Source organism: Callithrix jacchus, chromosome 12 (assembly GCF_049354715.1).
Source record: "Callithrix jacchus isolate 240 chromosome 12, calJac240_pri, whole genome shotgun sequence".
NCBI classification, from domain to species: domain Eukaryota; kingdom Metazoa; phylum Chordata; class Mammalia; order Primates; family Cebidae; genus Callithrix; species Callithrix jacchus.
In genome coordinates, this window is record NC_133513.1 from 4,164,626 (window position 1) to 4,191,264 (window position 26,639).

Consider the following 26,639-nt stretch of genomic DNA (forward strand, 5'->3'; position numbering starts at 1 on the left):
GGGAAGGGAGTTCAGCCACCAAGCCTTCTCAGAACAGCCACCACGAGGAGTCACAGCACTGGGGAGGGGGTGCCGGGAACCCCGGACCTTCTCAGGAATCTCCCGCTGAAGGGAGGGAAGAGAGGGAAGAGAGGTGGACGCTGACTTGAAGTATCAGGACTTTCAAAACGCATCACTTGAGCAGGTCGCAACGGCTCACACTTGCCATCCCAGCTGCTCCAGAGGCTGAGGAAGGATTGCTTGAGCCCAGCAGTTCAAGGCCAGCCTGGGTAACATAGCAAGACCCTTGCCTCTTAAAAAAAAAAAAATGTCCTTGTACACGGTCTCTGGTCCCCTGGGATGGGGTGTGATATCTGCAGGAGGCAGCTGAGGCGCCCAGGGCCAGTGGGACGCAGGGATGGGTGTGCAGCCCTGATCCGGTGGCCCGGCCAACACCCTGTGGACAGTCACATGGATGGCCTGGCTCCACCCCAGCAACCGACTGAGAGGCAGAGCCCTGTGTGGGCCGCGCCGGCCAGTGGGGACGTGCGGCATGGAGGGCAGTGCCTTGGTCCAAGCGGCACTTGGGGTGGCATTTCTTTGCATCTTAAGACCATTAACAGCTGCTACGTTGATTCATAAATACACAATTTTATTTGCTATTTCCAGGGGAAACTTAGGCATTAAACTGTAAGCTGATAAAATACAATACCTAAAAAAGTATAAAAGTATAAATATCCCCTTAGAATAAATTTTAGTGAATTAAGTCTTAATATCTTTAAATTAAAAAAACCACAAGCCTATCTACTATGTCAAGGTCAAAAATGAAACACACTAAGAGGCCAGCGGCCCCCCAGAGAGGACGCCCAGGACCCCCATGGCCGCCTTCCTCCCGGGCTCTGCTGGGGAGGACAGAGTCGGCCGTGGCTACGTCTGCCCTCTAGAAAGGCTTTTATAAACCGTTTAAGCCAAACATTTAACATACGAGAGACCTTACAAAGGAGGAGGTAAGTCCTAATGCTGGAGAACTGGTTAATCGGGTGACTGGCAAAGAGGATGAGGCCTAGGCAGGAAGTCTCCGGAAGCACTGGCAAGACAGTGTCAGCGCCTCTGACCTGCACGCCGGCAGCTGGCAGGTGGTCTGCACAGCGCCCCTTGGGAAGCCAGAGTTCCAGAAGCAAAGCGCTTGGAGCCCGTCCTGCACGCCAGGTCCCCAGACTCTGATAGGTCCCGACAGCCAGCTGAGACAGGTCTGTTTTCAAAGCATGCGGGCAGCAGTTTCTAAAGGAATCCCAGCAGCTCCCAAGTCATGGCGGGCAGAGCCCGTGCAGGTCGAGTGGAGTCCCAAACGTCCCAGAAAGAGGGAAGGCTGCATAGTTACAAGAAAGTGAGAGCGGCCAGGGAGAGGCGTTTGTGATGCTCTGTAAACATCCCGGGTTTTCACCGTGACCCAGACCTTCAGCTCCAGAAGCCAGCAGACGGGCCTCCAGCCCAACCTCTATGCCAGGCGCTACAAGGCACTGACGGGCACCAGCTCCCCGTGAGCCTGCGGTGGGAGGCTGAGGCGACACCGCCGCCTCACGCTAACGGGTGGAACAGATCCGTCTCCACGCAGCAAACCCTGTGGGCGTTTCCAGAGTAGAAACACTGGGGAGTCTATCCACACGGAAAAGGGGCACAAAGTTCTCTCGCCTGGAAAATACAAATTGAGAAGCCTTGACTATCCCGGGCTTGGTTGGGCAGGGTCAGGGCCAGTGTCGGAAGGAGGCCCGGCCTCGGAATGTGCCGGGAAGCAGTGACGACGAAGCAGCCGCCTTTGTCAGGAGCTCTGCGAGGCTGAGAAACCAGCGGTCCCACCTGGGAGGCAGAGCAGACTCCCTGACTGAGACTGGGGCCTGGCAGCCAGACCAGAGGCCACGACGCACTGGACCCCGACGAGGCTGCGGCCGCTGCCTGCCTGTGAAGCTCAGGCTGCTTTTCCAGACTGTGTGTAGCACCAAGAACGCTTCCTTCACACGATCTTCAGGATCGAGCAGGCTGACCTGACCGGGAGCGTCTGCCTCAGTCCCACATGGCACTTGAAAAAAACAGAGCGAGGCCCCCACCAGAGGCAGCGCCCACCCAGCCGCTGCGCTCCCCCTACTTGGGGACGTCTGGCTTCGGACAGCTGGGCCGTCTCTCACCACCCACCTCAGAGGCAAAAAAGGATTCACACCCAGATCTCTAGAAAAATGATCAAAAGCAGGTTTCTTCTCACAGCCAAGCTTCCTGGACATGGCGGTTCATTGCTTCTTGGGAAAAAGTAAATCATTTCTTCAGCTGTCATTACTGTGCCCCTCACATCCTTGAACCTCGTTCTTGCAAAATCTGAAAAACACCACAGGCAGAAAATGAGGACTCAGGCCCTGGATCGGGGAGGTGGCCCTGAGCAGGCGCCTGCTCCAGAGAACAGAGCCCACAGGCCCAGAGTCAACTCGAAGGGTCCCTGCACTGGGGAACCAAACACTACTGGCCAGGGTCTTGGGGACTCAGCCGGCAGGCCCAGGACCTACACACTGGGGCGGCCGGCGCATCTCCAGGCCCCACACAGAGAGCACTCACTGTGCCCAGTGGCTCCTCCCAGGCCCACCTGACAGGTGCTAACTGTTGAGCCTCTTAGCCTGCTCAGTCCTGGGCCTCAGACGTGAAGTACTACTCGGCCCTGGGGTCCCTCAGCAGTCCCTGCTCCCCAATTCAGAGACCCCTCCATTTCCTATTCCCACTGCAGCCCCTACCCCGACGCCTGGATCCTTTTGGGGATGCTCCTCACCCAAGCCCTCGGCCCTACACCTTGGCCTGGCCAGCCCACCTCGTGCGCTGGCCCTACCCGGTTGCCCCATGGAACACACACCAGCCCTCAGAGGCCCTACCCTAAGTGCAGATCACACTGTGGGCATCCCCTCCTCATCCGGACCACGTTAGCTCTGCAGAGCCCACTGGCCCTTGGCCCCCTGCCCTCCCCACCCTCTGACCCCCTCAAAGCTCCTCCTCAGGGCACCCTCCCCACTTCCCTCACCAGCCATCCAGGAACCCGCTGAGGCTTCCCCCAAGTTGGGCTGCCAGCTCCTCAAGGCCTGGGTCTCTCTGAAGACAGGCTCAGACAGCCCCAGGGACCAGGCAGAGGGAACCAGACCAGCCTCACTGTGTGCAGCCCACAGCTGTCTCCAGGCATCACGTGAGGGCCGAGAAACACCCCATGGGGCAGCAGCACCCAAGCCCTGGCTGGGCACAGCCTTGCAGAGGTCACTGCTATGCTGCACTGACCAGAAAGTGGGCGGTGGTAAGGGGTACTTGCCACTGCAGGCTTCTTCCAAGGCTCTCGGAGGCCATGTCCCCTGAGCCCGACACTCCATCCCCAACAGCTCTCCCGTTCCCAGGCGGGTGCCCCCGACGCTCAGTACCCTGAGTTACTCTCAACTCGAGGCTCCCACTCAGTCTCCTGCACCTCAGAAGGAGCCCGTCCTGCTGTGCCAGGGCAGCACAACCCTCCCTGGACCAGGGTGATTCCCAAGCTTACTGGGATGTGGAAGTGACGCGGGGAGACCATTTGGCCCTCCTGGTGATGTGCTGAGCCCTGAGCTCTCACCAGCCCCGTGTAAAACAGCAGTGCAGCAGACAGGCCGGGAGCAGCGTGGCATCCCGAGTGCCCAGGAGCCCGACAGCTCCCTCCCGACGATGGCAGGAGCCCCTCCAGAGAACTGCAGTTGAAGTGCTGTCTTTCACCCTGAGGCCGGGGGCAGCACTGGCTATGACACACGGAGCCTGGGGCGAGACCCATGTCCTCTGGACACACTCTCGCCCTGGGCCATCTTCCGCAGACACCAATCAGGGGCCCTCAGGGCTGCAACCCATGGCCAAGCACGCCAACAGGCAGCCCGGGTGGCCAAGGGGCTTGCAGGGCATGGCTGGCCTGGGAGGCCTCAGCACAGCAGGGATGTTTCGGGCTTTGGCAGCTGAGATTGGGGTCTGCTGTCTGCTGTACTGGTCATGACCCCTTGGCGCTGAGCCTGTGTCCTGAGCCAGACAAGGTCACCCACTAGGGCTGGCAGTGGGAGTGGCACTCCCTGCCCACCCCCCAGGAGAAACTCCTGTGTTCACGCCCACTGACATCCACAGCCTGGCCTGACACCGGTGCCCTCCACTCATCCCCACAAACACCACAACACTGCCCCTGGGCGCCTGCCCCACAGGCACAGCCCCATCCCCACAGGAGTGCTACTGTGGGTCTACAGCGGGAGTGTGGAGGGCTCTCGTCAACTACAGGCAGGGACAGACACACAGGGAGGGTCTGCGTCAAGGGTCAGCTAGGGCCACAGGGTCAAGGAGGCCACGGAGCTCACCATGACATTCACACTTAATCTGAGCCACTCCCTGGGTGCCCCTCGTCCTCGTCGTCACTCTGGCAGCGTGCAGCGTGCAGCGGGGGAGAAGACAGGCTGTCAGGATGGTGTGGGCGGGTGCGCGCCCTGGGCCCAGGCCCCCCATGGCCGGTGACCCTCCGGTGAGGCCACGCCATGAGGGAACACACAGGCTCAGGGGCTCCGACACTTCTCAGAGGTGCGGACTCCCCTGTGTGAGGCAGCCTTGTTTCGCAATCTGGGCTGGCTCTGTCCCAGTGCTTGCTGAGGGGCTGAACCCTGTCCAGAGGCGCCTGGCCTCTGGCCCCACTCCTGGCAGGCAGCACTGCCTGCTGCCCGGGGCTACATGAACCCCACTGCATTGACCCCAGTGCTCTGGGAGAGAGGGTGGGGCCCCGCGTCCGAGGAGTAAGACTGGGATCAGCCACGGGGACAGCTGGTGGATCCACCCATCGAGTGTGGCTATGGGTTGGAGCCCCAGAAGCACTCGGGAACCCCCTCCTCAGCCTCAAGGGCACTCCCCGACTCCAGGGGAGACCCTGACCTCTGCCCAGTCACTTTCCCTGGCTGATCTGAGCCCATCTCTCTCTGTTCCTTGGGAATAAATGGTGGCCCCACGTCTAAGAGCTTTTGGTGAGCTGTGCAAGTCCTTCTAGCAAGTTTCTGAGGGGCTGGTGTGGAAAGCAGGTGTGCTCATGTGTGGACTGCCTTCACCTGCAACAGGTGCGACCCCTTGCTCCCACCATAGCTGATTGAAGCGGGGGATGGGTACCCAGCAGCGCCAGGCCATACACACTGCAGGGACACTGGGGACGAGGGCCTGCAGACCATGCTGCCTCGCTCAGCCCGACCACCCTCAGGTGCCCCCATCACGGTCCTCCAGCTCTGGCTCCCCCAGTTCCTCACGGCTTTCTGAGGCCCTGGCCTAGCTCTGCTCCTGGGCGCTGCTGCAACACCCCCATCAAGAAGCCGCCGCGGCTGCCCCACTTCAGAGCAGGTATTTTTGGAAAATGAAATAGGGTCATATTCTCAACTGCAAAGGGATCTGGGGTCATGCGTGGAGCTTCCTCACAGCACAGAGCATGTCCTTTTTGCAGCTGCCAAGCCACCTGAGGGGTAGGACCCCTGGGGAGCTTGGTTATGAAAACTCAGCTCAGAAATAAAAAATGTCTAAAAATAAAACCATTTAGAAAAGGGCCCCACGATTGCCCCAAGGAGAGAAGTCCCTCCTCTTGACGGAGCTGGGGCTCAGGGAGCCAGGGGTCGCCTCCTAGGCCCCAGACTCAAATGAAAGAGCATCCCCAGGCCTGGTGGTGGAACCCCAGCTTCCAGCCCTGCTGTCGCGAACCAAGCCTGCCCAGCCTACACTGCCCCAGCCTCGAGGCAGGAGCAGGACTGACCTCTGCCCATAGCAAGAATGCAACGGGCAGCCCACGAGGAAGCCAGGACAGTCGCCCGTGGTGGGGAGGCTGCTGTGACCAGGCCGCAGGCCTCCGGGAGACATGCTTCGTGGTCCTGCCCCTGTTCCCAAGGGTATACCTCCAAAGCCCGACCCAGAGAGGCTCACCGGTACAGTCCTGGGCTGCTGGTGGCTGGCCAAAGGCCCCTGGCCAAGAGTCTGCGGTTTTTCAGGTGTCCCTGGTATAATCCCACTGGTTAAAAGCCTTCTGGTTCTGGCCTCTGATGGCATCCACTCAGAATACCCTTTGCCAAAACACTGAGCCTTCACCAGGGTCACTGGTGAGCCCAGGGCTCACACCCCAGGCTGGCTGCCCACAGAGCTGGCCCCACCATCCAGGCTCTCCCAGACCCATGCAGACCCCAGGAGTTCCCAGAGAGCAGGCCACCAAGGGCTCTCCAGCCACCACGTGGCTCTGGGGTCTGGGAGTCCTGCCAGGTAGAGCTGGCCCAGGCCAAGGCTGGAATCTGCTCACATGGATGCATCTGTCCATCTTGGAGCCTCAACCTTTAGAACATACCCAGAGAAAATGCCACCAGAATGGGTCACCCGTGGGCAGGGCCATGGGGCCATTCTAAAAGTAAACAAGGCAGGGATCCCTGTATTTCACCCCAGCTGCCCAGCCCTCAGAAAATAGACGGGCCTGAGCCCCCGCAGAGTCTATGCCGGTGCTGCCAGGCTGGGTGCCACACAGGGCCCCACTCTGTGCAGCCTGAGAATCCCAGGGCCGGCACTGGCTGAGCCAGGGGGCCCACCTGGCACTCAGGAATGGCTCAGACTCCCACCACACAACAGCCGGACCCCCACATCCCTGAACTCAGGGATGGGCCCAGACACCCACCATGACAGCCAGGCCACAATGTCCCAAGTCCTCACACACCAGAGGCTGTGCCCTGGGAACATAGGACTCTGGGTCCCCTGAGACACAGCCCTCAGTGGCATTCCCGCAGGGGCTTACTGGGAGCCTGGGTCTAGAGGCCTCGTCCCACGGAAGACCATGCCTCCGAAAAGTCAGCAAGGTCACCAGGGGCGGAGACAGGGGCTTGATGAAAACGGCAGGAACAGAGGAAGCTGAGAGAGGGCAGGAACCTTCCCCATCCGCCAGGCCGCCCCAGCACTGACCTTGGCCTTCTCGCTGGGCTCGCTGGCTGTACCGTACGGGGTGTTGTGCAGCTCCTTGGACACCACGCAGAGGAACTCCGCTTGGTCTTCATTCCCATAGTTGTAAGAGGAGCCGATGCTGACCAGCTGCAAGGGAGACACAGCCCGAGATGCAGCCCAGTGAGGCCTGAGAGGGACGTGGCCCAGCTGACACATCCAGGCTCAGGACGCGCCTGCCACCGCAAAAGCCACAGAGAAGACCGCCGACACTTGAGGAAACCAATGGAAAACCACTTCCTGGAACACCCGCATGAGCACACACAACGGCACCCACACCGGGGCGGGGCACAAGCCAGGTCCTCCTCTGCGGGGACACCAGGCTTTCCTTGGCACTTCTAGACGGGCAAACAGGGGCCGCTGCCAATGGAGAGGGAACGCAGAAGGGTCCCTGAGCTGGGTCGGAGGGAGAGGGGCAGCGGGAGGGGAGTGGAGGGCAGCTCTGAAAACCTGGAGGGAAGAGCAGGGGACTTGGCTGACAGGACCAAAAGCCGCCGAGGAGCTGTGCTGTCCGGAGTTCAGCCAGGGTGGGTCTGCTGCAGCCGGCTGGGCACACCTCAGGCCACTCTAACCTGCCTCCCTCTGTGTCACCAGGCAGGCCAGGCCATGCAGGCCCAGGGCCGACCCCTCTCTGGCGAGGCATCTGACCCATGGGTGGCTACCCCAGGCCACAGGGCACTTCTGTGCTATTGAAGGGAAAATTAAAAGGCAATATGCAAATCATGGTAAGCAGGCCAGCAGCAAATGACCGAGCCAAAAAGCAGCTGGTTGGTGCTCACACTTTGGCCTCCCTACCTATGACCTGCATGGTCGGACCAATGGCCAGGAAGGGGGCCTGGGGCTACCTGCTGTTCCTGTGTGGCTGCTGACAGTGGACCCAGCCCAGTGAGGCAGCCACAGAGGTGCTGGCATGGGGCCAAGCAGCTAGGAGTACCCACTTGGGAGCACTCACGGCCACGGCCACTGAGCCCCTGCATCCTGACAGGCACGTCGGCCACTTTCAAGCCTTGCTCGCAGTCCCAATGACCACTGGAGACCCTGGGTCCGGTCTGGCCACCTCCCAGGACCCCCCAGGGTCCCGCCCACAGCCAGGGCAGCTGGTCAGCCCAGCGGCTTCTCTACATGAACCAGGAGGGATGAAGTCTGTCATGTGGGTCATAAGGAAGGGGGAGGACACCAGCTCCACCCAGAAGCACTGAGGACAAAGATCTGAGCTGCCCCGGGGAGGGGCAGGTGACCACCACGGGCAGGAGATCTCGCTCCCTCCCAGCTAGGAAAGTCACAAGGTAGTGGCAGAAGAGCACAGGTGTTCTCGGTCCCCGAACTGATGACATGGCTTCCCAGGTACCCAGCCCCACCAAGGGACAACTGGGAGGTGGGGCTCGCTGGGCAGGAGCGATTTCCGTTCCTGTGTGAGGCTCTGGCACGATTCTGATGCGGTCAGAGCATGAGAAAGATGTGGCCCCCAGTGCAGGGCAGCCCGGGCCAGCGAGCTGCTCCATCAGCACAAACACCCAGTCACCAAGCCTGGGGGGCCAGCATGGATGGTGGGACGCAAATGTCTTTAGTGACATTTTAAGGGGCGCTCCAAGTACCCTACAATGTGTTATATTATTTTGAAAGACTCAAAGGAAAGGGACACTAGCTGAGCCTGTCCCTCCCACAGCCTTGGAGGGCCACGGGGCCATGGACAGAACCTGCCCTAGACAGAAGCAAGTGACAGAGGACACTGTCACTGTCCCCACCCTGTCTGCCTAGCATCAGCAACAGTAGGAACAGTGGCACCCAGATCGTGGGCATGGGCCCCCAGTCAGAGGTCATCCTCACATGTCCTGAGGTCCCCAACGACGACAGGCCACAGTGCCACAGCACAGTGGCTCCTATGGAAGCTGCCGGAGAAGGCGAGCCCTGCACAGATCCCTCAGCCCCACATGCCGTAGCTCAGCCAAACCAGAGTGAGAAGGCAACAGGGACCTGGCAGTGCCTTCCTGCGAAGACAGGAAGGGGAGGCAGCTTGAGAAGGGCGTCAGAGCATCCATCTGTTCCACTGGAGTGAGCTGCAGGGGACGGGGCTGCGTTGGGTGGTAGGCCGGCCACGAGGCTCTGGGGACGCCAATCCCCCCGACACACAGAGGTGCCAGGTGATACACAGAAAGTGCAGTGTGGGAAGAAGAGGCTGAGTGAGAAGGGCTGCAAACGGCAGGCCGGGGAGGAGGGGAGGGTGTGGGGCAGGGCCTGAGACACCTCTGCCCACCCCGCCCAAACTCCCATGGCTCTTCCAGTGGGAACAGGACACAGGACACTGTCGTGAGCACCCCCAGAACTGCAGAAGGACACCAGCAGCGAAGCCCACATTTCCAGGGGCACTGAGCCCTAAGCCAGTGTGAGTAAAAGTCCAGCTGCAGCGTGGCTGCCGTCAGCCTGGCAGGGGCCTCACCTGCTCAAACTTCCAGCCGTCTGACATGGTGGACACCATCTGTGTGAGCTCCTCCTCCTGGCACTGAAGCACGCGGTACACATGCTTCACGGGCACCTGCAAAAACAACGGGCCACACAAGTCCCGCTGCTGCCTGTGTCCAGCCCCGGCGACCCGGGGAGCTGAGGTCCACCCTCCAGTTCTCAGTGCAGGGCTAGCGGCCCAACGCAACCCTAAGCACATCCACAAAAGCAAAACACGAGGCCCGAACAGCTGCTGTTTTCTGCTTCCTCGTTCGCCTCCAAAAATATTTCTATTTCTAAGTTCCAAAATAAAATGAGTCATGTTCCTGAAATCCCGAGAGCACCTGTGGCTCGACATGACGACGCGAGAGCGTCCATATCTGCTCTGTACGCAGGAACCACGCAGCCCTGAATTGCTGGGCGGGGAAAGGCTCGGGCAGGCAGGGCTCTGGGAACCAGCACCAGACAAAGCTCGCTCCGGCTACAAGAAAAAGGCTCCTGAAGCCGCGCAGCAGCCTGGACTCCGGCCTCCCCAAGGCTGAGCCGCTTCCAGAACTCCATCCACCTCCTCATGCCCCACCTGCCTGGCACGCTCGCTGTGCCCTCCATGCAGCTGGAGTGATGGTGAGACACCAGCCCGCCCACCTGCATGGAGCTGCTCCCCAGGGGGCAGGGCGGGCCCACGTCCCAGACACAGTCGTTCCGAAGGACACAGTGATTATGGAGGCTGCAGACAGGGCTGGACGGACACACAGCAGTGAGGAGAAGGGGTTCATGGGTCTTGGATCCTTGACTTTAAGGTGGTGACTCAGGCCAGGGATGCATGAGTGACAAAGGCACACCGTGGTCTTGAGGCCACATGCCTGACTGCTTTCTTCTGCAAGGCGGTAAGATGCTACTGTGTGTCACTGCAAGCCTGGACTGCAAAAACTCTGCACCTGTGTCGTATCCCTGCCCACCTGGGTCACACGGGTGGGGAGACTGGGGCAGGGAGTTTCCACGCAGCCCGGGTCGCACAACAGGGAAGGAGGCAGACTGGACAAGGTGGCCAGGGGCGCAGGACACAACTCCTGCCCCACAGACAAGGAGTCCCTCCAGATCCCTGAGTGGCGCCAAGGGAGCTGCAGCAGGATGGGGGACTAGGCAAGTTGCTAGGTGGCCAGCGGCCCTGAGCAGCCAGGATAGGAGCACAGGGTCTGGGGCTCTAAGTGGACCTAGCTGCTTCTAATGGAGCTGCACCCGCGGTGTGGCCCACGCCCGCTCCCAGTGCCTTTCGGAGGGAGCTGAGCTGGGGGGTGGGCTCAGCTCTCAGGGACAGGAGTGACGCCCAAGGCCCAGAAGGCCCAGCCCACTCCAACCACCCGGGCTCCCTGGGATGCAGAGGGGCTGCGCTGGCTCTGAGGGGCCTGCCCGTGGGACCCACCCTCTCTTCCCAAAGAAGCCAAGGTCCTTCTGACACCCACGCAGAAGCACACAGCCCCCTCTGCTGTCTCCCTCCTGCCATGCTGGCCTCGGCCCTTGACACCCTCTGCTCCCTACTGGATGTCCTCCCCTCCCTCATGGGGCCCTCCAAGGGACCCTGGGGAGAGGCTGGTAGCTAGAGCTGGCGGGCTGCAGGGCGGTGACAGAGGACAACAGTCTCAGGGTGGGAGAGCCCCAGTCCACAGGCCTCATGTGGGAGGTGGCTCAGGGAATTGAGGGGGAGCCGCGCCTCCACACCAGGCCATGGAAGCTTCCAGCATCAGTCACTTGGCTCACCTGTGATGTTTTGCTGTCTCGTTCTCTAATTTTGTCCTTTACAAGTTTTATTAATGAGGTGATATTATAAAATTCTGCTTCCTCCAACACTCCTGCAATAAACAAAAATAACTTGTCTTTACCAGGCCAAACTAAACCAAAGAATCCACACTTCACGGCCGCCCCTGCCCCTGCCCAGCGGGAGCCGCTCAGGCCCCACCCTAACAGGCTTCCCACAGACGCAATGGCCCAGTGGGGCTCCCAGGATTACGAGTGGAGGAGCCGTGGTGAGAGCGCCGGTGCGTGGACTAAACACCTCTCGAACAGGTCACCCCAGACAGCCTCGAGTAACCTCAGGTGGTCACCTGGGTACGGCACCCCTGGTTCCACAAGCTCAGCGCACGTCTACACTGAGGCCATGGCATGCCGGGGTTTGGGGCTGGCATTTTCCCTCTAAGCCTGGAGGCTGACGCTTCCTGCTGCGAACCTGCTCATGGCCACACCACTGGGTGGGGGGCCGTGTGGGGCTCAGGCCTGTGGCCTTGTACATGTGTGTGAGCCACGTGGCACCTCAGTTTACCCCATTGAAAGGGAAGACTGTGGCTGGCAGAGGGTCACTTCCAGCTCTTCCCAAACACTGCCATCTGTAATGTGCCATATTTAGGGACTGCAAATCCCCCTGAAGAACTTTAAAGAGCAGAATCCACAGGCCGTCTTCATTCCTCCAGGACCCCAGAGAAACCCACACGTGGGACATGGCAGCTCAGGAAATCACCCAGCGACCTACATGGGACAGAGCTGCAGGGGACAGGGCCACGCGGGACAGAGTCAAGGGGCTCAGTGTCACAGGCTTCCTGCCCCCACATGGACCCTGCACAGCCCCCTGCTCCAGCACTGAGGGTGTGGCCTGAGGGCTGCTCACTCCAGCGGACGCTCGAGTGCTGGGCTTCCAGCCTTAAGACCGGCTGCGTCTGGGGCTAGTTAGAGGGGGGCCAGTGAGCCTGGGTGGCAGGCCCTTCCTTGGTCTGTGTCTAGCACCTGTTTCTGAGCCAATCCCACTGGGGACAGACTAAGATAAATCGAAACCTGGACTCGAGGGGCTCCAAGGGCAGCCCAGGTGGCGCGAGAGAGCGTGTGAAAGACATTCCCAGCCAGAGGACACAAGTGGGCAGCATGGGTCACAGCCTCAGAGCAGGGGCAGGGAAAGGCTGGGCCACAGCCCTGTGTGAATTCGGAGGCAGGCAGACACCAAGGCCCGTGGGCCTAGAGAAAACAACGGAGTGAGAATCAGCAAGAACCGAGACCAGACTCATGTGCCCACATGGGCTCAGGGAAGCAGGCCCATGCCTGCACACAGCTGCCCAAAGACCCTCAGCCTTCGGAGTGCAGCCTCAGGCTCCTCTGAGCCAAGCCAGCACTGCAACACACAGGCAGGCCAGCCTGGGCCCAACGCATGTGGCGCCGTCCCTGCACCACGACCACTCGGAATGTATCACGGCAGCCGGCAGCGGCAGGCACTGTCCAGGTGATGGCACAGAGACACTCACCACCCTTGGGCTGTCCTTGAGGGAGAGTGGGCCAGGGCGCCAGGGCCCTGAGGCACACCATGGGCGTTAGTGGGCATGTCCCTCACACACCCGCTCAGACCACCTCGGTCACAGCAGGGAGAAGCCCCTCGAGGCCTGTGTCACCAGCCAGAGCCTGGAGACAGGCAGTCGTCCAAGGTGCTGCAGCCAGGGAGGACTCCACGGCCACAGTGGTCCTCACACCTCCCTGCCCAGCAGCTGTGCTGCGGCCTGTGGCCCCTGGGAAAGGTCGGCCGAGGGAGCGAGAGACCCCAGCTTTGGAGTGCAGGGCCTGCTCCTCCATGGGGGCCCAGGCTGGTGGCGAATGCATCTTAAGTGGAGCCCTTGGCCCCTTGGTCAGGCCTTTGCCCCCAAAGCCGAGACACCCATGCTCAGAAGTCAGCTTACCTTCCTCCGCGAGGTCTTTGTTAATCACCAGCTTGCCATGTCTCAGGTAGTTCAGCACGGGCCCAAAATAGGTGGGGTCTCTGTCGATTAAATAGGCACCGGTTTCATCCTAAAGGGAGCAGAGCATGGTGAGTCCTCCGTGGAAAGCCCACGGACCCTGCAGGTCCACTGAGGCCTGGCCACATCAGGGGTCTCAGGGGCAGCAGGGGCCCCAGGCCTCTCTCCAACAGACTTGAGCCTGTGGCAACTCAGGGAACCCAACGGTGCGGCCACATCCTGCTGCCTACAGCCTGACCCTGACCAGCTACCACCCCGGGTCTAAGAGGAGTCCAAGTCTCTCCGTATGGAGACGGCCTGGCTCTGTGTCTCCAAGGTGAGGCCACTGTGCCTGGGATCTCTGTCCTCACAACTCCAAGACCTCTGGAAAAACACACACGAAACCTCACCCAGATCCTCTCCCCGGGATGCCCTCATGGGCAGGGCAGGGGTCTAGGGATCAGCCACTGAAGGACGCCCGATGGCCGCCAGCCTGGGCCTGCCCTCCTTGTGACCAGGCCCTCCCCGGCCGACATCCAGGACTGGGAGTGACTGGGGCTTCCTGCGAGGGGTGGAGAGGTCACCCTCCAGCAGGAGTGGCTGCTCAGCAGGCCCCGAGCCAGGGAGGCGGGTGGAGGCCCATGGCGATGGCACCCAGCAGCATCCCGGGCTTTCCCCACGACCATGATTCAAACATAGGGCCCTTGCCCTTGCTGAGTGCTCACAGAGGCCAAGTTGTCTACAAAACAGACCCCTCGGAAGGTGTCCTCACACACTTGGTAGCAAGGCCCCTAAGAGGCACTGCCCCTGACACCACCACGGCCACCTCAGTGTGGGCAGACACCCTCTGGGGCCTGGGGTGCCCCACACATCACACCTTGAGGCCCCTTCCACAAAGCACAAGGCCCAGTGGCCTGGGTGTGAGCACAGAACAGGCACTAAGATGCCCCAGGCAGCCCCTGTGGGGGAGACAGAGGAGGCGGTTTCTGTCATCTCATCTGGACCGAGGCCTGCTTGTGGGCGACACATCTGATCGGGGGACACGAAGCTGGCACAGCCCGGCTTCCACAGGGACTCAGACCTTCCTGTGTGGCTCCTGCTGGGGCAGCTCCTGCCTTCACCCAAACACCTTCAGGGGTCCTGCTCCCACTTGCCAGCCACTCCCACAGGGGCTGGTGCCTGAGGGCACCCTGAAGGGCAGGGAGCTGAGGGCTCCCTCGAGAAACACTGTGCAGCCTCCCCGAAAAGGCCTAGGGCCAAGCGCTAGAGAGAGAAGCAATCCCACGCCGAGGCGGAGCAGGCGCAGCCCTCACCAGAAGGCAGCTCCTATGGGGCCCTGGGCTGGTGCTGGCCACGGGAACGCCAGGCTCAGAGACACAGGGAGGCCGAAGGCGTCTCTGCCACAAAGCATGGGGCCGTGCTAGGACCCTGTTTTCATCCATGGACAAATCCTGCCATTTGGGTGGTAAAACTTAGTGCTATCCAGAGATCTGTCCCAAAGTCCACCACTGCAAAGCCGTGAAAACCTGCTCTTCTTAGATCAGGGGCTAAACTGAGCTTTGTGGCTGAGATAAAATCAATCAGAGCTCCGGGCTCAGGGGCGCTGGACCTGGAGCCACAGTGGCCCCCTTACTTCCCCCCAGGGTGACCCCCAACCCCACACAGACTTGACTCCATCTCCTCTTCCCCACCCTCCCCCAGGACACCCCAGCCAGAGCCAGCCCCAGGCTCCCCACCCCTGCAGACTCCACAGCTCTCAAGTAAGGGCCAGGGCCACAGGGCCAGCTCCCAGGAAGAGCACACCAGGGGGTCCTGCCTACCTGGTGAAAAAGGGACACTGTGTCCCACAAAAGGGCCCAAGTCTGGCGAGGCAGCCAGTGCTGCCACCCCAGTCCAGGGTTCCTCCCCGCCCCTACCATGTAGAGTGAGCGCTGGCCGCGTGACATCCGCACACCGCCAACTTGGGAATTATTCATGGCTCACTGCTACCTCGACAAACCGCTGGCAGGAGGTCGGGAGAGATCAGATAGGGTGGCGGCTCGCCTCTGCCCAGGACAACCCCAGAGAGCCCCCTCTTAGCCAGGGAGGCCTCCAGGCCTGGCCACCTGAGGCCTCACTTTCTCTATGAGCAAAATGGGGGCAAGAGCAGCTCATTTAGCTCAGGGCTGCCACAAGCACCAGGGCCCCCACCCTGTGGCAGGACCTGGGTGCTAGGCCGTGACCTCTAGGCCAGGTCAATCTGCCTCGTACTTCTCGGGCCCTGGGCCGGTGCAAGAGCAGAAGGAAACATGCCAGGTGGCCATCGGTGGAAACCGCATGGCAGGACAGAGGAACAAGGGCAGGTCCGAGGAGCTGGCAGGGCACTGGGCTCACCTCAAGATGGGCAGGCTGGAGCAGGCCGAGGCCTTGTCTTGGCCAATCCATCTTTTCCATTAACCAGCCCCTTTAGGAGGCAGCTTTTGTGGCTGATGCCTTGAAGGAACCCCTGACCTCAGTCTGGCCACACCTGGCCCCAAGCAGTGATGCCAGCAGCAGGCCAACTGGTGCAGCTGCTGCCATCACACCTGCCTCTGCAGGGAGGGAACAGAGAGGAGGCAAACAGACCCCGATTCCCAAATCACAGTCAGCACAGCAGGGGAGCAGTTGGGCAGAGAGGGGCTCCGATGCAGAGCTGGGGCCATGCTTCAGGGGCCTGTGGTGGATAGTGGGAGTGGCACCCACTTCAGGGACCTGGCCAGCGGCATAGCCACTGCACCCACCCCACTGAGGGTGCCAGGCTCCTAGGCCTTGGGAGGAGGCTCTGTGTGGGGCTGCCTGGGCTCCCTCCCACTCCATGGAGCAGGCAGGAGCCCCCACTCCCTCCCTCGGCACAACTGCAGCGGCCCAAACCACAGCCTCAGGAATCCCTGCACTCTTGGGGGCCCAGGAAGACCCCTCTGCCCTTGCAGGCTCAGAGGCACCTGCTCCCATGGCCTGGCTTCTTCCTATTGGTGCCTGCTCCAATCTGGGAGCAAAATCGGGACCAAGCCCAGGCGTCATGAACAGCAGCAGGAGGCAGACAGGTCCCTGGGCAGAAGGGGGCACTCCCCAGGGAGGAGGACTGGGAGGGCTTGAAGGCAGAGGCCGGCTGCCAGTCTGGCGGACCAGAGTGGGGACTTGTGGTGCATTTTCTGGGCCTACCAAGGACCAATCAGCATGCACTTCCTCCCCTCTGGGGTCCCTAAGAGCCCTGCGCTCAGCCAGAGCAGGGCAGAGGATGAAGAGGACAGAGGCAAATAGAAGACCAGCTGTGGAGAGAAGCTACCTGTCTGCTGAGAGCCAGGAAGTCAGCAGGGACCTGGCCGGCGGAGAGGAGCCAGCCAGTCTGGGGCTTCCTCTGCTGAGAGCTACACACTGAACTAGCCGACCTGCCTTCAGAGCAGAGCTGCCCCTGTGGTCTCTGCACGGTCCTAACACTGTTAAAGCTTCTCTTCTTCCTGCTCACCCTCCGTTTCTCTGCTACTCATTCTCCCTGGACGCAGGACAAGAACTTGGGCAAAGGTGCTGCCGGCCACAGAGGTCTCTGGCCAGAAAAGCGACACCCTAAAGATCCCATAACAGCAGGGTTGGGTACATCCAGACACGGGGACATGGGGCTTCCAAGACCAGGCTCCCTAGCTGGAGCCATGGCACCTTTTGAGGGTGAGAGTTCAGGCCACAGTGGCTGGGCTCTATGTAGCTCGTCTCAGTCCCTGGGGCCCAGGCTCCCCACAGAGGGCCCAGGAAGCCCGGATGCACCCGTGTGGGAACCGCAAGCCCCAGGGACCTTCCTGATGTGCTTTCCTGCAGCCTCTGGCTCCAGCCCATCCCTGTGCTCAGAGGCCAGCAGCCTGGGTGCCAAATACCCAGCCATCAAGGGCAGGGGAGGCTGGGCACCAGGGGGACCCCACCTATATCCAGTTAAGAGGAGACTTTAGGCCGGGCGCAGTGGCTCACGCCTGTCATCCCAGCACTTTGGGAGGCCGAGGCGGGTGGATCACGAGGTCAAGAGATCGAGACCATCCTGGTCAACAAGGTGAAACCCCGTCTCTACTAAAAAATACAAAAATTAGCTGGGCATGGTGGTGCGCGCCTGTAATCCCAGCTACCTGGGAGGCTGAGGGAGGAGAATTGCTTGAATCCAGGAGGCGGAGGTTGTGGTGAGCCGAGATCGTGCCATTGCACTCCAGTCCGGGTAATAACAGTGAAACTCCGTCTCAAAAAAAAACAGACTTTAAAGGAGCAGCCCCTGGAAGACGCCCAGGAGTCCAGATGCTTGTTGCCAACCTTGCTGGGAGCCAAGGCTGCAGGGCAGGGGAGCAGAGAGAACCCCACCTGCGTCTACCAAGAACCTGCCATTCTGGAGCCTGCCGGCCACTCCACACTCCCAACACCCCAGCCGCCTCCAGGAGAGCGGGAGTCAGATGGGGCCTCCACCCCTATACTCTTCTGATGTGGTTCAATTCTCTGGGACCCAAGACCTCTGGGCCCTGCAGGACATGCCCAGGCTCCTCAGAGTTGGCATGCCAGGCCTTCGGCTGCCCCCACAGCCCTCTCCCAGAGTGACACTGCAGAGCCCTGCTCAGCCTGCCCCGAGACCACCCAGATCCAAGAGCCCAGCTAAGCCGCAGGACAGCAGAGGCTGAAGAATGAACAGCAGGCTACATGCTTGGCTAGAAATTCCAAAACTCGCTTCTCTGTGGCGGGCCTCACAGCTCTCCAGCCATTTCTTCCCGTGGGTTCCTTCTAGCTGGGTGGGTTTCCTCAAGAAACAGGCCCTGTCTGGGCAGAGGGCAAAGTCAGGGACATCCGCGCCAGGGCGGGGAGGCGGTGGCATGTGGAGGTACTGCTCTCACCACTGCGCTGTTCAAGCGCTTTCAATGGGAGATGCCTGCATCCACAGAAAGTGCCAGGATCTTAAACCAGGACCCCCAAATCCCAACAGGGTTCGGGTCTCGCTGTGGCCTGACTCACTTCCATGCACACAGGCAGGGCCTCCCTGTTCCAGCTCACGTGAGCGGCGTGCTCCAGGTCGGCCTCACGCGTGGGGCCTATGCACGGCACCAGCCCTGGCTGACAATGCCCAGCCCCGGTGTGAGGGCCTCGGCAGCTCACTGCTGATGTTGGGGAAAGTGGCTCAGTAGCCTCCACCCTGATGCAGAAACAATAAAAAGATATGGAGCGTGAAAAAATGGGAAATACAAAACACACAAAATTCACGATATAGTCCTAGGCTCATGGAAGCAAAGGCAGCTAGGTCAGCTCGGGGAGGTTTAGAATAATGCCTGGGCCAACCCAGGCAGGGTCCTTGTGGTGCCCCCAAGGCCACCAGCAGCGCCTGCCCAAGTGCCTGCAATGAGCGTATGGAAAGGTGCCCCGGCCAGCGAGGTCACGTCTGTAAGACTGGGGTGAGGGCAGGCGACCGGGAAGTCAGCAAGAGGCTGTGGGCCAGGCGCAGAGGTGCTCTTCCTCCTCGACTTCCCAGGCCTCCTGCGCTCACACTACCGGCACAGGCTGCACTCCTAGCTCGGGAAGGTGCATTCTGTGTTTGTTTGTAAAAGAGCCACGATTAAGACTGTTTTCTTGACAAGTCATTTCCCCATCTTCCCCGCATCTCACTAAATTGGCATCTGACCTACTTGTGCCCGGGCCCAAGCTGGCACTGAGTGGGCCCAGCAGACTGGGCTGAGCCACCCATCTCCAGAGGCCGCAGTCTTCAGCCAGAGCCACTGGCCATAGGCTGGGCAGGGCGGATTCCAAACCACAGAGGAGAGAGGGGCACGGCGCACGCCAAGAGCAGGAGCCAAGGCTGTCTCCCGGAGAGGAGCGCATGGGAGGCAGTGCCGAGCAGGGCACACAGTCCCAGGAACGGAGGAAGGCCCCGCACACAGAGCTGACTGCTGCCCACTCCCCAAGCCCACAGGCGGCCATGGCCAGATGACTGGGCAGGAGAGCAGTGTCCAGAAGTCTGCAAACAAGCCTGGCCGCTCTGCTCATCTCGTCACACTCCGGCTGCAGCTCTCCACCGGCCATACTGTCGCCCAGCCGAGCACCAGGGAAACGTGGGGGTCCCCCAGCACTCCAGGGACATGTCCCTAATGTAACGAGTAGCCTTGAAAATGGCAGTGAAGGCCAGGCACAGTGGCTCACCCCTGTAATCCCAGCACTTTGGGAGGCTGAGGCGGGCGGATCATGAAGTTAGGAGTTTGAGACCAGCCTAACCAATATGGCAAAACCCTTTCTCTACTAAAAATACAAAAATTAGCTGGGCTTGGTGGCACATGCTTGTAAACCCAGCTACTAGGGAGGCTGAGGCAGGAGAATGGCTTGAATGTGGGAGTAGGAGGTGGCAGTGAGCTGAGATTGTACACTGCACTCCAGCCTGGGCGACAAGAGGGAAACTTGTGTCTCGAAAAAGAAAAAGAAAATGGCAGTGAGGAATTCGGGTGTAGACCGCAGGCTCTCACTCCAGGTTCCGAACTGAACATAACCCTGCAGCTCCCGGAGCTCCGCGCAGAGGACCGGCCCTTGTGGCTCTCTCACTCCCGGCGCTGGGAGACCTGCGCCACCAGAGTGGAGTGAAATCAAGAAGGTGCGGTGCCGTGAGCCAATCTGGGGGGTAAACTCAGTGAAATTCCCCAACGGAAATGTAAATGCGAAGGCATAGAATTCTGTGTGCACCAGCATCCGCAGTCAGCCTAATTAGAAAGACTTAGCTTTTACTGTGAAATGATCCACTTCAAGAGACTGTTTCAAATTCGCACCCAAACCTTCACCTCTACTCTCTTCTGCTCCATTTTATGCAGCTGTGTCATACCCTTGGCCCATTAGAAGCCTTTGACGTCACCAATTACTAATGGGCAAACAGAGGCCAGACACCAAGGAGGCTTGTCCGAGGCACCCAGATTCAGAGGGCAAGGTGGGGCCAGGGGACATCCATCCGCGCATGTGAACACGAACGTCTAGGAGGCATCTTCCGTCAGGACACTCCAGCTACAGAAAACCTGCAAATGTACCCCCACAGATCCGGGCCCCACAACTCGCTGCCCAGCGTAAAACCACAAGCAACAGAAAAGCAACTGGGAGCCGGCACAGGTGGGACTGCAACCACGGGGCTGGGCCACCATGCAGGCTCCCTGGCTGAGGAAACCCCAACACGGTGGTCCCGGAAGGCCACAGTGAGGCGTCCATAGGCCCGAGTCTGCGAGCCCCCAGCTCCAGCACCCTCCACTCCACGCTGGCTGGCGGACAGCACCGGAGGACACCGCAGCCAGGGCCTCACGCACCGCCCGAGCGCCCGGCCAGCGGTCCTGAGCTGTCCCGAGCTGCCACCCCGCTGTCCGCCTGCTCCCACATATGGTCGGGTAGACAAGTCAGTGCTGTTCTCCCTTCTCGACTGGAGCTGAAGGGCAGGCCCTGGCTCCTCTGCTCCCTGGCCAGCCCTCCTCCTTGCTTTGGACCACCCGGCACCCAGCAGTGCCTGTCTCCCACAGAGCTGTCCTGAGAGACCACTAAGGCCTGTTGGCAGCAGGAACTTGATCCAAGTGTCACCTCCAGAACCGTGGCCACCCCAGCCTGAATCACAAAGCAGGCTAAGGTTCGTGGAAGCCCAGCTGCTGCCGAAGCAAGATCCCACCGGGACCAGGATGGTGCTGGGCGAGACACAGGCACACACTCCCACTCAGATGCTTTCTGGAGGCCACAGGGCCACCCCAACACACACAGGCAGGTGGTAGGGAGCCACAGCTAAGTTTTTCAGGCTAGAAGGTCTGAGGTTTCTTGCAAGAAAACTCAGGGGCTGCCCAGGAAGCCCTGCCCTCCCCACAGCACAGGGTCCAGCACCCAGAGGTGGAGACTCGCCCTCTGGCGGCCTGACCTGCTAGGGTCAGCCAGAGCTCCGGGTGGCAGCAGTGGGACTGCTGGGACGGGCCGCTCCTGGCCACATACGCTGCCTGCAGTGCCACACCCAAGGCTGACAGAGCTGAGTGTGGAGAGAGGTCAACATTAACAGAAGCGCTCCTGCGACAGAGGAAAAGCACTCTTGGTATACCCTTTCTAAAAGCAAAGTACACTTGCGCCTGTAATCCCAGCCTCCTGAGGCTGAGGGAGAAGAATCCCTTAACCCAGGAGGTGGAGGCTGCAGTGAGCTGAGATCACACCACTGCACTCCCCAGCCTGGGCGACAGAGAGAGACTCCACCTCAAAAATAAATAAATAAATAATTTAAAAGTACAGACATGAAATGAAGCCTGCTTGGCAGAGCCTCTCCTTACTGCACTGACCCAGCACCAGGCATGGGGTGGGGACACCACATTCGTCATCTTCAGGAAAGTACATCACCCTTACTTTGCAGAGGAAGAAACTATAGCTCAGACAGGCAGGAAATCATCCCAAGTCACAAGGCAGGTCCCGGGTGGGCAGAGTCCAACCCAGGCTCCCCAGGTCCAAGGAAGATGCTCCGTCACACTCAACCCAGGCCAGAATGTTCTACGGCTCTGCAGGCCAGGGAGAGGCCCGGGAAGAGCAGGCATGTCCCAGGAGAGAGACGGCTTGTCGGTACCTTTGCTACAAGGACCCCTCCCATGGCGCCAGGCAGGCAGCTCCTTCCCCGGACCTTAAAGACCATGCCTGGGGACTGATGATTTGGGGCGTGGAGGGGGACCTGCTGAAAGAACCACAGCGTCCATGAGTGTGTGAAGAGGACTCCCTGAGATGTCTGGGGGTTAACGACAAGGCCGGGGAGAGATCAGGCAGCAGGTGCCCCCACCATGGCCACTGCTCTCCGCTCTGACCCCGGGCCAGCCCTCACTCCACCCAGACCTTAGATAGAGAAAACGGCCACATGCAGTCCATGAGCAAAGGGACCTCTCTGCACTCCTGGAAAACTTTACTTGCAAAAACTGGCAGGTGGACCAGTTTTCTGACTCCTGCTCTAAACTGGGACTAGCCACGGCCCTGATGGACGGTCTGCAGTGGCAGAAAGAGGAACCACCCTGCAGCGACATTTCCCCCCAGCCACCCACACACATCCAGGCGAGAATGCCCAAAGACCGCAGGTCCATGTCAGGTGCCCGAAACTAGCTCTTCCCAGAAAGGCTCAACGTTTTTTTCATTTATTCTTTCTAGCTAGGGTTTGAACCCATCAGAAATGTTCCATTTTATCACGAAAGGTGAGTCCGTTTCTCAGGAATTTATGGCACTGACTCATGGCCTAAGATCTAAAGGGCTTCAAATGAGCACCTGCTGAGGATCAGCACCGGCCACAGTGGGGAGGGAGTGGGGAGCCTCCAGCACGGCGGCACCATCACTCAGGGCCAGAACAGAAGATGACTCGTGGACAGAGCCAGATCCCCTACTGAAACGTGAAACCAAGTCCACCAGCGTCGCCGACACCCACTCACGGCCTCACACTGAGGCCACTGCAGCTCTCATCAGTGCTGGCTACACAGAACGTAATCTGCCATCCCTACTCAAGGTGATCCCACTTCTCTTCAAAGACAGAGCTCCTGCCCACATCCCATCACTTAGCCCTGTCTGTAAAATTCCTTTCATAGCCTTCCCACCCTCCAGGTCTTGCCAACACCACCCTGACTGCCCCGCCCCTCAGAGACCCATCTGATGCCACCACATCTGCAACCCTGAAACCGGGACAACGGCCCTGTTCAAAGGGCAAAAGTTCACATGCCATTTTCTCCAGGCCTGGCTCCTCTGCAGGAACCGAAGCTCCTCAAATCCTCCTGAACCTGAGTGGTTTCCAACCGTAAAGCAGTAGTATTTCCTGTTTCCTCTGAACTCCTGCGTTATCCCCACACTAAAGCAGGGGCTGGCTCAGCAACAACAAACCCGACTTTGTTTTCGAGAGCGCCTACAGGCCAGGGACCATGCAACACGAGAGACCGAAGCAAAGTCTCTGGGAAGCCGTATTCCACCTGGCCTCCCCTTAGGGACACCATGGAAGAGAAACATGACCGAAGAGCAGATGAGCAGATGCCGAAATGCACAACGCAGCCAGTCCTGCTGGAGGAAGTCCTGGGGGGGGGGAGCGAGAATTCACACCGGGCTGTCTAGAAAGAGAACTTCCTGGCAGCAAGAGGGCCCTTGGAACAGTAGGGTAAGGTTTGGAAGCATGGGGCATGGCAGGCGGTGGGTCCCAAGCTGGACCCTGAAGACTTGGTTGAGGCAGTCACAGGCCTGAAGCTTAGATTGGGGCCAGAGGGCAGTCAAGTCAGCCCCCTTATGTGCACACGTTCACATCCTCCCTAACAACCAGTCAAGAGCTCCCTCCCTGCCAGTCAGGGTGCTTCAGCAGGGTGCGCTCCCAAACCCTCGGGCACGCAAAGCTTCTGTGGTTTCTTGGGAACTCTTCCCCCTTAAATCTCCCCACCCAGCTCCTATCCCGAGCCCCACATTCTGCAAGCCCAGGTGCTCATTACACACTAGTCTAATGCCAGGCAGGAACTCTTCCATCCATGCTTAAGTCCACCCCTAGGAATATTCTTTCATTAATCTGAACTCTGAGGTAAGGGCTTGAAGATTTTTTTGAGGCGTCTCAATCTGTCGCCAGGCAGGAGTGCAGTGGCTCGATCTCTGCTCACTGGAACCTCTGCTTCTTGGGTTCAAGCAATTCTCCTGCCTCAGCCTCCCGAGCAGCTGTGACTACAGGTGTGCACCACCATGCCTGGCTAATTTTTGTATTTTTAGTAGAGACGGTTTCATCGTGCTGGCCAGGCTGGTCTCAATCTCTTGACCCTGTGATCTGCCCGCCTTGGCCTCCCAAAGTGCTAGGATTACAGGCCTGAGCCACCGCACCGGCCCGGCTTGGAGATCTCCACAGGTGAATCAACATCCTGTTTATCTTCCATCATGTGATTAATGGCCTCCCACTCCTGACACCCCTTCCCCTCCTCCTCAGATTCCTCACTCAGGATTTAATTATCTAGGAGGAATCTCCTGGGACATTCTTTCATCAGAGCCACAGGAGAAACAAAGATATGAAGCATTTTACACATTTCCTCATTTGAGATCAAACACTTTGGTAACACGACTCACATGAATTAGCACTGCTCTTCTGGCAAATTGTCTGTGACTAAAACTAACCTTAGTTACTCCAATTATTGTACGAGACAGACTGTATCTGCTCTATTACCTTCACGTTCTGCATTTGAGTTCTACAGTTTGGAAATCAAATGTGATTACGTGGGATGACAATTAAAAGAGCAAGTACAATACACACATGTTCGGAAAGATCAATTACACCCCAAGGAACTGATTCCTACAGTAAAACATAATTCCTAACCAAGCCTTAAGAAGCAGTCAAATAAAAGGATGAACCACCTTAACTGTGCTAAAGTTAATCAGCTCTGAATCAAGTGCTCCAGCCTGCCATTGCCTCAATGACCCCAGGGGACAAGAGCAATTGAAAATTAACCTAATATACAAAACAGGAATGCTTGAATAGAAAGCCAAGGGAGTGACCACCAAGCTTTGCTATTCAAAAACAAAACAACCAGGGCTGGGCTCGGTGGCTCACGCCTAGAATCCCAGTGCTCTGGGAGGCCGAGGCAGGCGGATCACCTGAGGTCGGGAGTCTGAGAGCAGCCTGACTAACATGGAGAAACTCCGTCTCTACTAAAAATACAAAATTAGCTGGGCATGGTGGCACACGCCTGTAATCCCAGCTACTCGGGAGACTGAGGCAGGAGAATTGCTTGAACCTGGGAGGCGGAGGTTGCGGTGAGCTGTTATCACACCACTGCACTCCAGCCTGGGCAACAAGAGCGAAACTCCATCTCAAAAGATAAAAAAAAAAGACAAAAGAAAACCCAAACAGTAAAACAAACACCCACACTTAGAAAAGGAAAAATCACAGCTAACAAAAGCCTACTTCTATCCTGGAGATGACTGTCATTTCCTGGGAGGTCAATTCTCTGAGTAGAGGGCTTGCGCAATCGAGCAATGGAAACACTTGGAAGTTGTGGGGTGAGACAAGAGTGCTGGCATCTCAAACCCTCATTTCTTCCCACAAGGCTGGCTTAGCAGTGATTCCACAGTTCTCATTTCCTGATCATGGTCATGCCATGCTGACAACGTTCTCAGTCGGGCTTCTCAAAGTTGAAGAGGGATCCGAACCTTTCTGGGAAGCCTCATGCATGGTAAAATGTTGGCTGCCAAGGCACAAAGCCAAGTGCAATCATGTAAGCTCCACTGAAGGACCCAGCAAAATTAGTGTAAGGCTTGTGAACTGCCCCGAATAAATATACGTAACAACTTCTTCAAACAAGCATTTTTCTTCGTTTCGGTCCTGCACAACCCCCAAGGTCCTATTCCAGTTCCACAACTCTTGATAAGTAAAGGTATTAAAACGGTTTGTATTACCATCTGCACGACGGCATGATCATCTCGCTTGATGCAAGACAAGCTGCAAAGCAACCTGGAAATTCCGGTCATTTTGCGAGGACAGTGGGAAAACGAAGCCAATTAGAAAGCAGATTGAAAGATTCCCTACCTGGCCCTTCACGAGCTTCCCTAAAGCAACCCTTTATATGAGCAACATTCTCTTCGAAAATCATACTATATACTACGGACGCATCTTCTAAGAGGTGCTGAGTGGGTGCTGCGTGCTGTGGATGGAAAGGATGGAGCGCCAACTCTCTAAATGCAAGTCACTGGGAAAAAAAAGGGCCGCCCATGTCAACCCCCACGCCAGCGTTAATTCAAACGTCCAGAATGTGAAAGGGCAAACCAACGCAGGGGTTCTGCTTCCAGAGCCAGCAAGTACCCTGGCACGGAGAAGAGAAGGCGTTCACACACCCTGGGCAAAAGAACCCAGTGAGAAAAAGAAAGTAGAATCACAGCAAAGTCCGGGGTCCGGGAGCCTCCTCCACCGAAGAGCAGAGAGGGCTAGAAAGAGACACCCCAAGGTGAAGCGACTAAGGATCCTCGAAGGCGGTGCACGCCAGGGCGCCATCCTCGCCCTCCCCTCCCAGGTTAGGGGGTCGAGGGAAGCTGGGAACGAGCTGGCGACAAGGTAGCCCGGGGCTCAAAGCTACCTTGAGAGGAGAGTCGCCCGCTCCCGCTGAGGTCTCCTCCGTGCTGAGCACGGCATGCGGGACGGCCCGGACCCTCCCGGCCAGCCCGCGCGGCCCTCACCTTGTCCGAGTCCAAGTCGGGGTCGGCCTGGCACAAGCGGTACAGGAAGGATTTCGGGTCCCGACACAGCGTCTGCCGAGTGGTGAGGAAGTAGGTGCCGCCGACGTTGAGCCGGACCCACTTGGACACGCTGCCGGGGCGCTGGGCCAGGGCGCCTAGCCCCGCGCTGCAGCGGCGGCACAGGCCGCCCCCCAGCCCCGCCCCGAGGCCGCCCCGAGCCGGCGGCAGGAGCTCGCAATGATTCTCCGCCATGATCCCAGCAAGCCCCGCCACAGCTCCCCTCCACCGGAAGCG

The 26,639-nt window shown here is 59.1% G+C and overlaps 1 protein-coding gene across 2 annotated transcripts; it reads right to left on the reverse strand.

The window, feature by feature from the left end:
* Positions 1-614: 614 nt before the first annotated feature.
* KCTD5 (potassium channel tetramerization domain containing 5) lies at positions 615-26,624 on the reverse strand. Of its 2 annotated transcripts, XM_035266505.3 has the most exons (7): positions 26,346-26,624; positions 13,143-13,251; positions 11,191-11,282; positions 9,431-9,526; positions 6,958-7,083; positions 4,359-4,417; positions 615-2,346 (listed from the first exon to the last, which is right to left on the reverse strand). In XM_035266505.3, exons 1-6 carry the CDS (start codon positions 26,595-26,597, stop codon positions 4,373-4,375), a joined length of 720 nt encoding a protein of 239 aa, XP_035122396.1. In that variant the 5' UTR covers positions 26,598-26,624; the 3' UTR covers positions 615-2,346; positions 4,359-4,372. The 2 variants fall into 2 exon arrangements, with proteins under 2 accessions (XP_035122396.1, XP_035122397.1); XM_035266506.3 differs by lacking the exon at positions 4,359-4,417.
* Between the last annotated feature and the right edge of the window lie 15 nt (positions 26,625-26,639).